The 15,210-nt window shown below is 44.8% G+C and overlaps 2 protein-coding genes across 5 annotated transcripts in view; one reads left to right on the top strand and one right to left on the bottom strand.

Annotated features, from left to right (window-relative positions):
- LOC131267633 (mucin-21-like) overlaps window positions 1-7,506 on the top strand; it is a 28,046-nt gene extending 20,540 nt beyond the window's left edge. For all 3 annotated transcript variants that reach the window (XM_058270557.1, XM_058270556.1, XM_058270555.1), the window contains exon 5: window positions 5,828-7,506. In XM_058270557.1, coding sequence (XP_058126540.1) covers window positions 5,828-6,174 — 347 coding nt within the window. In that variant the 3' untranslated portion in view covers window positions 6,175-7,506. The remainder of the gene's footprint in view (window positions 1-5,827) is intronic.
- Window positions 7,507-8,449: 943 nt separating this feature from the next.
- Window positions 8,450-15,210, bottom strand: part of LOC131267773 (protein draper) — a 27,657-nt gene continuing 20,896 nt past the window's right edge. Inside the window, exons 8-12 of one of the 2 annotated variants that reach the window (XM_058270731.1) lie at window positions 14,347-15,057; window positions 11,808-12,164; window positions 11,617-11,733; window positions 10,404-10,730; window positions 8,450-9,761 (exon numbers count right to left, since the gene is read on the bottom strand). In XM_058270731.1, the coding sequence (XP_058126714.1) occupies window positions 9,754-9,761; window positions 10,404-10,730; window positions 11,617-11,733; window positions 11,808-12,164; window positions 14,347-15,057 (1,520 nt within the window). In that variant the 3' untranslated portion in view covers window positions 8,450-9,753. Of the gene's footprint in view, window positions 9,762-10,008; window positions 10,731-11,616; window positions 11,734-11,807; window positions 12,165-14,346; window positions 15,058-15,210 lie in introns of those variants that run through there. The other variant, XM_058270730.1, reaches the window with a different exon arrangement.

The raw sequence follows: 15,210 nt of genomic DNA, 5'->3' as shown, positions 1-15,210 counted from the left end.
CTCCTCTCCCCCTAGGAGGGGTGGTTGGGTGGTTGGTGGTGGTTTTTCAACAACTGTCCCACCCACACCCCATCGAACCGTTCCATCCATCGCGCCACAACGACGTGTGCGATTTCAACGGCAAAATTCTCCACTCTTTCTTCTCCGCGACGACGACGCCGACGACATCAATGACAACGGGCCGCGGTTGTTTGCCACCCCCGGCGGCGCCTGTTGCTGTGTCTTGTCTTGTGTACGCCGCTGTATGTGCGGCAGTATGTATGTGAAGGTCACACGCCACCTTGAGGGCGCCAGCAGATAGCGCGCCGTCTGCAAACGTTTTTGGGATAATTTAATCTTCCCACCTGACGTGAATGCGATATAGCTCTCGAGCGTTGCAGACGATTTTTCGATTTTGTTCCCTCCCCCTTTCTCTCCCTTTCTCTCCGTCTCTCTCTGGTCTTGTGTTCTCCAGTCGAGTGAGAGTGCATTTAGTTTTATGACTATTGCGAGTTGGGAATAAAAATACCAGCGCACAAATTGAGGAATGCATTCTCTCCTTTCATGCATTCATTTTCATTGCATTCTCCTTTCATGCATTCATTCAACAAGTAACAATTTTATTTTTACAAATACTAAAAAATAATTGATCTTTATTGCCTAGTGTCTACCAACAAAGCGTTGATCAACCTAGTAATTTGATACGATACTAGCTGATAATTTGATTAAGGGATTCTGTTGTGATTCTAATCCTCACCCACACGTGTATTAATTATTCTACTGTCTACAAATCATGGGTTATTAACCCTTTGCATTCGAGTAGTCCTTAAAGATGTCAGCAGGTGCCAATTTTTGCTTTTGAGTCACCGATTTCTAACCCAGCTGAAAGTTTGTAACTCTTCAACTATTGATTCTTATTAATGGTTATGAATATGGTCATGTTTTTATTGTTCGTCAGTGACATTTAAGTACGTTAGAAAACATAATTAAATGCCAGATACTTAAATCTAAGAACTAAAATTGTGCCTTAGAAGACAACAAGGTTTTGGGGTAAGGTCGATCCGTCAACAGGCGGTTTGGGCAAAGTTGTGGGGGGGGGGGGGGGGGGGGGGGGGGTGAATATGTTTGAAGCCATTAAAAGAAATGCCGGCGAACTATACAGAATGTACTGTTGTGATGTAGAAATGGTTGTTATTTTACGGTATGCTACTCTGTCCTGCATTTTCCTTTTCAAATTGCCAAAATTGATAGAACTTATCGGCTCTCGAATGTATCATTTGTCGCTCGATCCTGGAATGTCTCGCGTGTCTCGCGTGTCGTGTTGAAAAAACAAAAGTCGTACCATCGTGCCCATAAGGGTTGAAACCGTCGGTCACGTACGCGTCGCCGCCATTCTTCCGGGACGTTCCGTTGTTTGCCCCGCTGCCGTTCTAAGGCATCTTATCGGTCGTGGCCCGTGGCACGATTGTTTCGCACGTGTGCCAGCTGATATTTTCCGCCACCAACACACGCGCACTGCACCGTGTCGCTTATGTTTATGCCAAAAATGCTTTCGACGCGCAGCAAACACTAGAGCAGAAGATGACCCCCCCCCCCCCCCCCCCCCCCCCCCACGGAAGACCGACCGACAATCGGCAAAGAAAGTTCACCGTGGCAATTTATAAATGATCGGGGGCGAAAAAGTGAGAGTGGATGTTTATGTTTACTACCACAAACACCTCTTCTCGTCCTCCCACTTGGGCCTTTGTGAGCGTGAGTGAAGAGTGAAGGGGACGCGTCCTGGTGTTTCGCGTTTGCGCAAAAATTCCCTCCCGAGGGCCGATTTGCGCACACATTCGGCTTTCATCGGTCGGGCACGAACACACCACACATATAGGATTTTATATATGATTTCTACAAATTTTATATGCTCCTCCGTTTTTTCCCATCTGTTGCCTACTCGGATGCATTGAAAAACGCCGCGAAAAACACACAAAGATGCGCAACGACCCGGTGCGCACAATTCAACACAATGGCATAGAAAAGGCGTAAACACACCAGTCTAATCGCCGATATTGCATTCGCGTGTAGCGCACTGGGTTCTTTTCTCTTTCTTTCTTAGTTTTTCTCTGTTTTTTTCGGTTTACTATTTTACCGGTTTTTGTTGAATGAAATTTTACCCTTCTATCAGCCACCGCCCGGCGCCCGGTGGGTGGTCGATGCTATGATTAGATAGGGGGTGTTGGGATGGGGGGGGGGGGGGGGGGGGGGGGGTGGAGTGTTTTATGCATATAAGACTCACACAAAACCAGCTCGTCAAGTAAGGCGCCGGCGTTGGTTGGGAGCGGTTGCAAAAGAAAAACCCCTAAACAAAAGGCAAATGAAAGGAAAATCGTTTCCCGTTGTTTTGTTTCCTTTTGCTTCCTTCCATTCAATGATTCATTCAATGCGGTTTTTATTAAGGCAAAAGACCGCTATGCGCCATTGCTCCGGCATTCGAGCGGAGAGGGGGGGGGGGGGGGGGGGGGAAACGTAAAAGAAACCAAATCAACACGCCTCGTCGGATGTGTGTATGGATGTGTGTAGTGTTTGTAGTGCGACAAGATGGGGAGAAAGAATGAGGTATGAGATAGCGAAAAAGGTAGAAAATCTATCCAACCACCGGGCGGAGGTGGTGGTGGGTAGGTTATGTTTTTGTTTTGATTCATGTTTACCACCCAACGGCGCCTTCATCGGCCCCCTCCCATCACTATTGGCGTGTTGTTTGCTTGCGTTTACGTTTGCGTTTGCGTGTTTGCGCTATGCTCGCGCAAGACCACGTGGTCTTCCTTTTGCTTCGCTTCGTTCTCCATTCGTTCGCCGTTGTCTTGTCTAGTTTGTTTTGCTCTTTTCTTTAGCCAGCGCTTGCTCCTATCTTTTCCCGCCCAACATACCTAACTGTTCTGCTCGGTTGTTTTGCTCGCTTCCCATTCGTCTGCTTTACTCTCGTATCCACCGGTCTGTTCTGTTCGTACCTCCTTACCCGGTTTTTACTATTTATTTTCCGCTTCACTTTTGTCCATTTTCACTTTCTTTAACTACCTCCGGCTTTGGTTCTTCTTTCCTCGTTTGTGTTTTCTTTCTTCACAATCTTCCTTAGCGCTTGCATTTATTTGCTTCCCGTTGATTTGTGCGTGTGGTGGGGCATGTGTTACGTGGTTTTCTCTTCCAACACACGTGCTTCCCCGCCATCTTCGTTCGTGACACGCTAGGGAGGAAAAATGATCTTGGAATGCTCCACGCTCCATCCAGCCAGGGGGGCACGGAATGGCAACACGGTGGACGTGCGCAAACCTACCTGATGATTGTCCAAACCCACCCTCCCCCTTCCCCGCACGAAACACGTGACACTACCGCAACCATTTTCCGCCCCCCCCCCCCCCCCTTCCCCCCCACGCCACCCCACCCCCACGGCATGCAATGCCCTGGCAAGCCGACTGCATCGTCGCTGGCGATGCTGTTTTCTGGTTCAATGATGACAAAGCAAAAGCAAGGGGGAAGGGGATAGGCAGCCATCGTCGTCGTCGTCGTCGTCGTCGTCTTCGTCATTGCGGGACTAATCACGATCAAGTCCATGGCCGTGCAGCTTAGCGAGGTGGATTTTCTTGGTACCGCCAGCGGCGGCAGTGGAACCGGTTTTTTTCTCTTCGCGTTTGACCTTGGCCGGACACACCGCCGCAACGTCGACGATGATGGCAAACGGCGTGCGATTGGGGCTTTGGTAACTTCCCCACGACATCCCCCACCTTTCCGATGGCTTGAGGCTCCCCCGTTTCGAAGGGAAGCACTTTTAACCTAATGCCAGTGGAGTGGATTGCACTCGGTTCCTTTTTTTCTTTTTGAACGTCGTCTCATGCGCCGGGCAAAACCTGTTCACTATAGATCGAGCTTAACTTGATGGGCAATTTGAACCTTGTTTAGAGTAATTGAATTATGTTATGACGAACTTTTACACTATGTAATGTGGCGGGAAAAGGACCATTTCGTACTTTGCAGATGGATGTCTACAACTCGCGAAAACATGAGCTTAACTTAGTACTGATTGGGATATCTGTTCAACCAAAAGTTAAGGTTGATGTCAAGCTAAATAATTGTGTCAGCCAAATTGTTTGCCTTTTTAAAAAAAGTCGTTTCGAAGCAATAGTTATCATTACCGATTTTCAATACACTTTTCCTACGTCGATGTTTCAATTTAAAAAAACTAGACTATTTAAAAAAACTGTTGCAAACTAAATTGTAGGTGCAAATATTGGTTTTGAAGTCGATTGTATTTGCACAACGAAAACCGACACCATCAATTTCGGAGATACAATTATAAAAAAAGTAATATAATAGGGACAAATTAAGTGATCTATGATCAAGCTAAGGCTTAGCAAACTCGATCAAATGCCGTTGATAATCCACATTTTCCCTTTGGCTCTCTTTGACCACAAGTACTTGGTATGATTGTAGTTTCAAATAAAACGCGGATCCATACATTTACAATTCTGGTGCTTTGAATTTTATTATAAATATCTATAGTTCCATCATACGGCATTTGACCAGAGCAACTATCCAGAAAGACCTCCCTCATGGTGGAAGTTCGGTCCGGAAGTCTGTGGCCGGCGGGAAGAGCGTGGGAACACGCGGAACCCGGATTCACCAATACTTCCCTCGCCCCCATTCCGTAACGTACCGAGCTCTCGTGTTTGTTCACGAATTGGAATGATGCCACGCCAAACTGGGCGGACTGCGTCCTTTGGCCCACCGCTCCGCTGTTATCGCGGTTCTTCTTCGTTATCCGTGTGGACGGAATCGTATCCGAGTGCGGTTTGCTTGGTGCGGTGCTTGTAAAAGCCACAACTTTGTTGCGTCAATTCGGTTCGATGCAAGAAGAAGACGTTGACGGAACACGGTTGTTCAGGCGATAGTGTCCCTTATCGGGGGTCGGGGCCGGCATTCCCGGAAAACCAAACCAAAGTAAGCCCGATCCCAGAAACGACAAGGAGGGACACTTTATTTCGTTGTGATAAACCCCAACCGCACTGGCATGGATGATCCGTGATTATCTTTTTTTTTTTCAATGAATATAACCAATCCCCTTCTTACCTAGTTCCGAGGAATGAATTGAGCGTGAGATGGCAAATTCTTGTTCAAGTTATATTTATTTTACTGGCGCTTGACCGCTTTTCTCTGCACGTGGTGAGAGATTTCGAGGACATCGCATGCCACCGGTAGATAGGCGTTATTCGTGGATGCGTCATGGTTTCCAATAAAAATCACGCTTCAACTCGACGGTCTTCAATGCTGGAGTCAAGAAGAGCATTTTGAAGAATACGGGAAGCTCGGTCGATAGCGATAAGGGTTGATTTTTGGAGGAGATTTACAATATTTTCTTAGAAAATCGTCCACATCACTTTCGAGAACCTCTTTCTAAATTTGGTGAGAGATTTAGTTGGAACTAGTTACCAAATATATTCAATCTCATAACCGATAAAATTTGAGTTTGATAAATAATTCGAGATGAAATTTGATTTTGGAACTGAGTATTGTACGGTTGTGGAACATACATTAGTTCTTTCCGTGGTGACAATTTAGAAATAATTTACACAAAAGTAGTTGAACATCAGCAATGGAAATTCTACTGTGCTTCGGTTTCTCGAAGTTGAACCATGAGGAATCAAATTGTTTCTGTATGAAAAACAGTACCACAAAATCAAGAGCTTAAATCACCATCATTGCCATCGTTAATCCCTTTATTGTGAATTTACCTCCGACTTTGTAATAATAATCGTTAGTAATAACACACCCCTCCCGTTTGCTCTCTTCCCCCACCTTCGCATCGCCGCAGAATCATCCGAAGGTGACTCGAGCTACCAGAACTCGGCCGACGAGGACTACGCGTACCACCAGAAGCAGAAGGTCGCCAAGGTGGAGGCGGTCATACCACCGTCGCTCAAGTCGCAGCTCACCGTCACGCCGGCCACCATCAACAACAACACGATCCACAGCACGAACGGCGGCGGTGGTGCCCTGGCCACGTCCCCCACGAACGGCACCATCAACTACAAGGAGAAGTACGAGCAGACGCTCAAGGAGCTGTTCGCCTGCCGGAAGATCGTGAAGAACCAGAACAAGGCGATCAAGCAGCTGCAGGGCGAGATCGACTTCCTCAACCAGCTGCTGAAGGAGAAATGATGCGACATCATCATCGAGTGGCGCTGGCGGTGGCATCGGGGGTGGAGTCGCTGTGGCCGCGCGACCGGATCGGAGGAAACATCCCCTACAATGACAGCGTCGCGCGGAATGAAGAGTTACTATTTAAGGTTACTATTTGGTTGATAGTTCTAGCTATTTTATAAGGACCCAGCAGATCTGCCCGAATCCAAGTGGTCCCTAGTAGTTACCTTTTTGGCCCATCACATTCGACCGAGGTTTGCGGAGGATTGCGTTTTAGGCGAATGAATAAATTCAGTGATAGCAAGGAGCCACCGGAACATTCGATCTTTCGATTCGATTTACCCTAAGTGGGTATTCTAAGCGATGTTAACGAAAGTGCACCGCTATCGTACAGGGAAAAACAAAATCTACAAACAGAATATCGATTCCAAACATTCCACCAGTCCAGCAACGAAGAGGAAGGGGTTCGGACGAGTGTGATGGGCGCAGTTTCTGGATATTAGTTGCTAAGAGAAAGGCTAAGAAAAAACGGCCACTAAAACGGGAGGGGAAATGACGGCAGGCAGGTAGGCTTAGCAGCAAAAGCAAAGTGCGCTAGTGGGCGCCCAATTGTGGGGCATTTAATGGGTATTATACTATAAATCATCATTCACGGCACAAGAGACCGAGAACTGTGTCACGTCCTTCGGATCGCTAGCTTTAGATCGGATCTGTGCTCGAATGAGGGTCAACTTTCTTTCTGTTTATTTATCAAACCCCCCCCCCCCAAGGACGCAGGAAGGCAGGACGAAAATCGGGCGCTGAAGTGGAAAGAAGAGGATCCTGTTAGAGATAGATACTATAAATAGAAAGGAAGGGTGAATGTGCGTTTAAGGGAAGGGATAGGAAGTAGGTACGAAGAAAAATACAACCAGTTGCCAGTAAAGTTAAAGCCAACCAATAGAATCGTAGGTCACATTATTAGTCAGTTTCCAAAATATACAAACACCATATATACACTTGCAGAAGAAGAATGGACAAAGGCGGAAAGCAGGAAAGAAAATGGGGGAAAATTGGTAAAAACGAGAGATTGTAAATTTGTTTAGTAATTTGATAAAAACGGACAAAATGTTTGGATAGGAATGACTTCTATATAGAACATTATATACACATACACACAAACAGAGACAGAGCAGGAGTCGTAAATTTATTTAATGTACATTTAAATGCAGGCGGTTCAGTATGCTGCATTGGCCACAGAAAGAGCAGACGTTATTCTAAGGGTGAGATGTTTTCGTTTCTATTATAAGGTCAAGTGTAGCCAGTGTGTGTGTAAAAGGAAAAGGAAACACTAGTTCTACAGAAAATAAATGATGAAAAGATAATAAAATAATTTAAAAACCCAACGCAACAGTAGCAGCAGTATCCCATTGCCGAAGAAACAGAGCACTGTATCAGGGGGGAAAATACCGCCTGTCGGAAAACAGACACAAATATCGTGGAAAGAAATGTCCATCCCGACCAAAGCGTTTCATGGCGTGTACCGACAGTAGGCGTAGAGATTGAGAGCAAAGTGAAAAAAGCTACCGCGAAAAACTCAACACAGGAATCAAAGCAGCCTTGAATATTCGATTTGAATTTTACGAACCAAACTATGCAAAAGAATAATAAATAAAATGAACTTAAAGATAAACCCCAACAACACATTCTAGGTAAACCGGTTGAAGGAGCATTACAGGATGAAAGCAGAAGAACGAAAACTTGAGACTAAAGACGATAAATTTACAACCAGCGATGGAACGAGCTTTTACGGGGGAGCATTTTTGGGTTGAGCAAAACAGCAAGGCACACTTTGGTTCTTGTTCTCTAAAACCCAAGCAACCGAAAGCAATTAGATAGGATAACCGAAGCTTGAAACAAACAACAAATCCGCAATCCGAACCACAAAGATCGCTTTCGGTTGATCCTTGTTTATTTCAACGTGCAAACGTTCAAAGTAAGAAAAATTCAAACCTTCGTAGGGTTTCGTAATCGTATCGTGTTAAGAAGACACAAGGGGTTTTGGTGGACAAGTGAGTGATTCAATTGCAATTAGCTAGGATAGTGTAAGCAAGCGGAGTGTAATATTGATTGGTGCATGTTACTATACCGGCTCTCATAGGAAATGCGTTTGGGATGATTCGGATTCAGCCAAAATAAAGATAGCAACAAAATGCCATAAAAAACAAATAGCCACCTGCGATCATGAATTGTGTTTTCGTTGGTTGAGAAAAGAAAATGGATGGCAAGGTAAAATGTTTCTTTTTTTTCAAGTTCATCAGTTCACAATTTTATTCTCACTCAATTCATCCGGTGCAATCATGGCCGCTGTTGGTTATGTTTTTGCCTTAACATCAAACAATGTTTGAAAATACATCTTACAAACATATCGCTGAAATTGTAGCGAAATATTTAACATGAACAGATGGAGGTCATGAAAGATTGATTGAGTTCACATTAGAGTAACCACGAACACAGCTTGTTTTTAAAGAAACTCATTCTTTTTTATCCTTTTTAGATTTTTGCATCTTCTTTTCTGTAATGAAAATATTTTTCTGCTAACGATTATTGCCGAATGTTACGTATTGCTTGAGACATTATTGTTTATTATAAAGTTCATTGATTAATTGCGATGCTCCCTCTTTCCGTGTTCATGATGCAGTCCTTTGCATATCGCTTTTCTATTAGCTATTTCTCTCTCCTTTACCCTCTCTCTCTCTCTCTCCCTTCTATATAAAATGCAAATAACTTTTCTTCTGCAGTTTCCAGCTTCGTGGCATCTTACAGGCTAGAATTATAGTTCGATCTACTTAATGTGAAATCCTTCGCGGCATAAATGGTACGAGCTTAACGGCTTTATCGATGGACTCGTTACTGGTTGCAGCGCTTACTACTACTATCTAGCTTAAGCGAAAGTTCACCAAATCATACCAGTGTAACTATTGCTCGGTAGAGACATTTAACTAGAAGTAAAGGACTGGACGATAATGTTCTGGAAACGAAAAAAAAAAACTTAAAGATCTATTATCTGCAAACATCATTGAACATTAAATAGAGCTAGACTCGAATAGGGAGAGAGTGAGAGATCGATCATTCGAACCTGCAGATTTCATGAAAGTGGGAATATTAATTTTGTATTCCATGCTTATCTTTTAAAGTTAAATTTTGAGGTACCGAAAATATATTCATATATTTTATCTTTGAGATTCAACACAATTACTATACACGTACTTTTCCTTTCCCTGAAATACTTCTGATTTGGGTTTTTGCCAAATTTTGTAAATATGATGCAGATAAATATGTTTCTCTGTGGTTTCAGGTGAAAATATATACCGTCATCCGTATACCGTATGTTGGAACAACACATTTATACATTCTCTAAAAAACGTTCTTCTATTTCTGTATTGTTCGCGTTTTGCGGTTTCCGTTACTTGGCACATTTGAAACATCCTGCCACAAAACGTAAATTGTCTCGCTTTACAATAACATTATTACCGCTTCGCCTACGTGCGTACGGACCGACACTCCTTTTCCCTCCTTCAACTTTCCTCCTCGATCCGGAAATCCTACATTCAAAAGTTACACACCTAAAACAAAACAAATTGAAAACAGAATGAAAAGCGAATGCGGAATGAATTACACCTTAGCTCCTACAGCTCACGCGTACACGATGTGTACATAATACGTGATTGAAAGTAATTATCATGCCTCGATGATGTGTGAAACACGACTTAAAGGAACTGCGGGAAAATCAAGCTGACGAAGCAATGATAGGGGGAAAAGGGACATTTTCAAAGGGAACTAAACGAACGCTGGAGATATCACACACGCAAATGCAAATGCATAGGATAAAATTATATTAAAAAATAAAGGAAGAATGACGAACGACATCCGCTCGGGGTTCCTCTTCCGTGGCGTTAGCGATTTTAACGATCGCCACGATTTTTACTCTTTAATGTTGAGCTGATGGTCGGGAATTTTCGCGCCACCAAAGTCGGACACTGCTCCAACGTGGGACGCACTACCGGACGCCTCACCGGAGCTCATTGGCATGTACAACTGCTGCGCTTCGCCGTCATCGGCTGCCTCGTTCGGTGGCGTCGAAGGGGATGCCGCCACGAGCCGATGGGTGGCAAGATGGTGCGGCTCTTGGGTCGACGACGACGACGTCGAGGGAGAGTGAGCGGGAGGCGTGGGGGATGAGTTCGAGGACGAGGAAAAATCGTTACCGAGGTTCGCATCGGTGTGCGACGCTGTTCCAGCGGTTCCGTTGCTCGTTGGCATTGACATCAGGTTGACACGGGGCGGTGCGGACAAATTGTTGATCGTTCCGTTCGCTTCGCGCAGTACGTTGATGGCCTTGGGAGATCCACCGGCACCAGGTGAGATGACATTCGACGGGCCAGCTGTTCCGGATTGGTACTGGTAGTGATTGGGCAGTGCGAGCCCACTGGGGCGTGTGATCGTGCCATTCGGTGTGTCATCGCTCATGCGGAAGTAGTGCGCCTTGTGTGAGCTTCCGGGCCGTGAGTAATCCAGGTGGTCGTACTCGGTATCTGAAAGAAGCGAAAGAACAAAACGAACGGTTAGAAAGTGTTAACATCAAACGCTAGAATGTTATCGAACTCAAGATTTGCCAAAGCACGTTGTTACGTTGACTTACAAACAATTCCATAGTTGGAATCACGGGACAATGCGGCTGCATCCATGGGAGGAAGTTAGTTAGTTATTGCAACAATTGAATGTTATTTTCTGACATACATGGAATATATCGAACAGATCCGAATATTGTTCTAGGAGATATAAGGTACCACTTCATTACCTCTAATTTTGTAAATTATGATTTAAGAGAAGATCTCGCCTTTGTTAGTGGATCTCTTTGTTCAAAAACACAACAATGAGGATAGATTGGCTGCTGGATTTTAAACAAACGAGTCATAATCATGTTGGATTAATTGCCCAAGCATTAAAGTCCCATTTTAATTGATAGCCACTTTCTAGCATTTGTAAATTAAAATTACCATGGTAACGCGAAATTCGTCCGAAGAGTGTTGAAAAAGATTGTAAAAAGAGAGGTCGCAGCTTGCCATGAGATGAGCCAGGAACCGTGGGAATATTTTTGACAGCCGTCCCTTGACTTCGTACCGATATTCTTTCCGTCTCGGGATATTATTTTCGATAACATTTGTGAGGCCGTAGGGTACAACTGGGACACGATGATCCCGAATTTCCAACGTTCTATATCGTTTAGGAGACTGTTGCGAAGAACTGTCTAAACAATGGCGGTACGGAAATTTCTTCGCACTGACCTCTCATTTTACTGATCTCGGTATCTCACTCCCAAAGGTAGCAAGCCATATTTTAAGAATTATTGAACCCTCACCAGACAAATTGCGTTTCCAGTGTAGGCATTTTCTTCTACCTTCAAAAAGCACAACTTACCAATCGAATCCTTCAAGCGAATCTCATCGTACACGTGATCCTTGAAGCAGTTTGGATTAGTCAGGTCCGCCTCAAAGTTCTTCAGACTCTCCGGACCGTAATGGGAGATGGAGTAAGCTAAAAAGAAGATGGGAGGAAACATTATAACAAAAACGCTTCAATCATGTATCGCTACAATCAGCACTACTTACATTTATCCGTACCGTACTCGTTGTCCGGATAGCTGTACTTGTCGTGCGTTGGTTTTCTTAAGTTGTTTGGCATCACGCTTCGCAGCAGACCCATGCGAGCGTCCAGCGGCGGTATCGTTCCACCATTGGCGATCCCATTGGCAGCACCACCACCACCGACACTGCCGTTGCCAGTGCGCGCGTACACCGGGTTATCGAAGTGACTCGGTTGTTCCTGCGTCATATAGTTGACGACGTGGTTTACCTCGGCCTTCAAGTTGGCAACGCGGCGCCGGTAGTATAGCAGGATCGCAGCCACGACGCTACCGAACACGATGGTTAAAACGATCGCCCAGACGGTACCACTGCCATTGGAGGCTATAAAAGATAGATAGGAACGATTATTATTAAGTGGTTTGTTTTACTAAGCCAACTACATTCAATCGGTGCTAAGCAGTCAGGTGCATTTTGGAACAGTGTAGCGCAAACGTCGTCTATCGAGCAGTGGTTCGACATTGACTTGATCAATCAGCATGGATCTGACAAAAGTGCATCGAACAAACTCTTTAGTGCTACTCAAAGCATAGTCGCACACTGGAGGACAGAAGCAAATGTACAAGGACATCTGCAAAAACTTTCATGAAAAAGAAAACACTCGAAAAAATACGAAAAATTTACCCCCGGCCAACCCACTACTATCCTCCGATGATTCGGTGCGTTTTGAAGCAGCCCCAAAAATATTGTCCTTTCCGTTGTCGGGATGATATTCATCGTTATGTCCTGTCTCTTTTCCATTCCACTCGTTAAAATACGGGTGTGGGATAATAACGCTGAGAGTATCTTTGACAGCATCCTGCGAATCTCCGCGATGCAAAACAGCGGTCATGGTGGGAAGGCTCGAGCGTTCTCCGTCATCATGGGGTGTTATCAAATCGAAACTACTATCGAAAGGACTTTGCTTAGGTTTGTCTTGAATTGTAGGGAATGTTGAAAATTCATTCGATTGCATTGCATCAGGAGGTATCTCGGTTGAGGTTGGTTGATCGTCACGATCCCCTTGATCACCGATAGCTTCATCTTGATTATCCTTTCCGGTGACGTTGAAATATACCTTTTCATCCCGTCCTATGGATGTTGTGTATTGTTCCGTAAATCTACCATTGGCAACATATTCGGTGGTGGTTTCTTCGTGTTGAATAATGTTTGGTATTCTTTCTTCCCAACCATTGGTGAACGTTGTATGTCCGGTAGAATCCACTGTACTCTGTTCGGGGATCTCTTTTTCACTTGAATTTATGGACTCGCCTACCACATCATGGTCGTTCAATTCTGCACCGGTCTCTACCAAACGAATGACAATCTTTTGCCCCATTCGAAGGGTAATCGATCGATTGCCGGATTTCTCTATACATCCCTGTTGAAGATTCACGTACGCCACATCCACTGTTACGACATCCAATGCTGCGTACGGCTCATCCAAATCGCTATCCGGCTGAACCCGATAGCTCGTGCTGTTGATAAACGTTTCCATAAAGTTCGTACTATTACCAGTGTGTTGCAGGGACACGTACGAGTGCATCTGTACCACCGTTAGATCGAGAAAGCCATCGGCTCGGTACAGGAGCGTCACCTGTTGACCCGGGCGTAAAGCGTGTGTCCGATTGTATTTCAGTAGAAAACTGTTTGCGTACAGTGGAAAAACGATAGTCACGTTGTATGGGGTGGTTGGGATTTGTTTTTCTGCAACCATTGCGTCCTCTTCACCGTTTACGACGATGTGATGTCGATCCTGTTCGTGGGCAATCGAAGCGTCGAGCAGGGCGATGGAGATGTTATACACTTTCAAAGACGTGTTGTTCAATGAAAAGCCATTACCGAGTGGGTTAGTTTTGCCCTCCATATTTGACTTTTCAATACCGCGTTCTACGGTGGTTTCATTTTCTAGCGTTAAGTTGTGTTCGTTTGGTGTCACTTAGATGGGAGAAATTTTTCAATTCAGGAAACATTACTAAACCATCATTCCAAAAAATGTGCTTTAGAAAGTCATACAAATCCCTTCCAAATAATATTCACACAAAACCGCACATAACTTTGGACTACAAATAAAAACCATAGTATCCATCATAGTGTGCACTTCACTTTTCAAATCGATGTTGAACAACAAAAAACAATAAGTATCAACTTGACATTTTTTTAACAAACTTTTTCCAATGCTACAGCAGGGAGAATTTATTGTTCAATCCGACTTTGATCTTTATGTGAGTATTGATTAAATTATGAGATTGTGCCAGTTTTCCAAATAGGAGCATAATATTTTGCCCCACCAGAGATAAACACTCGGGGTATTTTTAATGTTTATCAACTCTTCAGTATTTGCATGTAATCGAATATTTTGTGACTCACGTTAAGGGACATTCAGTCGGACGTGACAATATTCAGGGAAAAGTGATAAGAAAGTAAACATGTGTGACTGAATCACTTTTACAGAAGATAGTTAAACGGTTTTGGGGAATAGTTCGTAGATTATTTGATTATTTACTCTTCCACAAGTATCACTTACCTTCATCGACACGCTCCTGGATCAGTTCATCTTGCATTTTTACATCGCAGTTCTTCCCCTTGAAGCCAGCCTGGCAGACACAACCTTTCGCCGCGTGGCACAAAAAGTTACCGGTGCCAGAGCAGTTACACGGATCCATGCAGTGATTACCGTAGAACCCATCCGGACACACCTCGTCGCAGCGGTGGCCCATCCAACCCGCCTCACAGATACAGTTGCCGTCATTCTTCCGGCAGCGTGCATTGTTGCGGCAGTTACACTTCTGGCTGCAGTTAATACCGTAGTAGTGTTCCTCGCAAACCGTCTCACAATGGGGTCCAGTCCAACCCGGTGGACACTGGCACTGGCCGGTGACGTGTGAGCATTCACCTCCGTTTTGGCAGCTACAGCGCTTCTGACAGTCCTGTCCGTAAAATCCGCTCGAGCACGGATGCTCACAGGTCGGGCCGGTGTAACCCGGTGGGCAGCTGTACTGACCCGAAATAGGATTGCACCTTCGGTTGGGATCGGTTGAACCAGGACACCGTTGCTTGCAACCGTGGCCGAAGAAGCCTGCCGGGCACGGTTCGGTACATGTCGGACCCGTCCAACCAGACGAGCAGATGCATTCGCCGGACGTCGGATCGCAGGAAGAGTTGTTGTGACAGGTACATATTTCACTGCACGTCTCTCCGTAGAAGCCTATCGGACAGCGGCTTTCACAGCGAACACCTGTGGGAAGGTAAGCAAACGAGGGACAAAGTTAAATGCTATCAAGAAAAGTAAAAATAGTCTAACAAGTTCACTGAAAAAATGTTCCGTATCAGTCGATCTGATCACAGCTCCACCAATAAATCGTAACGGGATCAATGACCCAACCACCAA

Source organism: Anopheles coustani, chromosome 2, assembly GCF_943734705.1.
Source record: "Anopheles coustani chromosome 2, idAnoCousDA_361_x.2, whole genome shotgun sequence".
NCBI lineage: Eukaryota > Metazoa > Arthropoda > Insecta > Diptera > Culicidae > Anopheles > Anopheles coustani.
The sequence above is the reverse complement of the archived record's forward strand: the minus strand, read 5'-3'. Positions and strand labels throughout refer to the sequence as shown.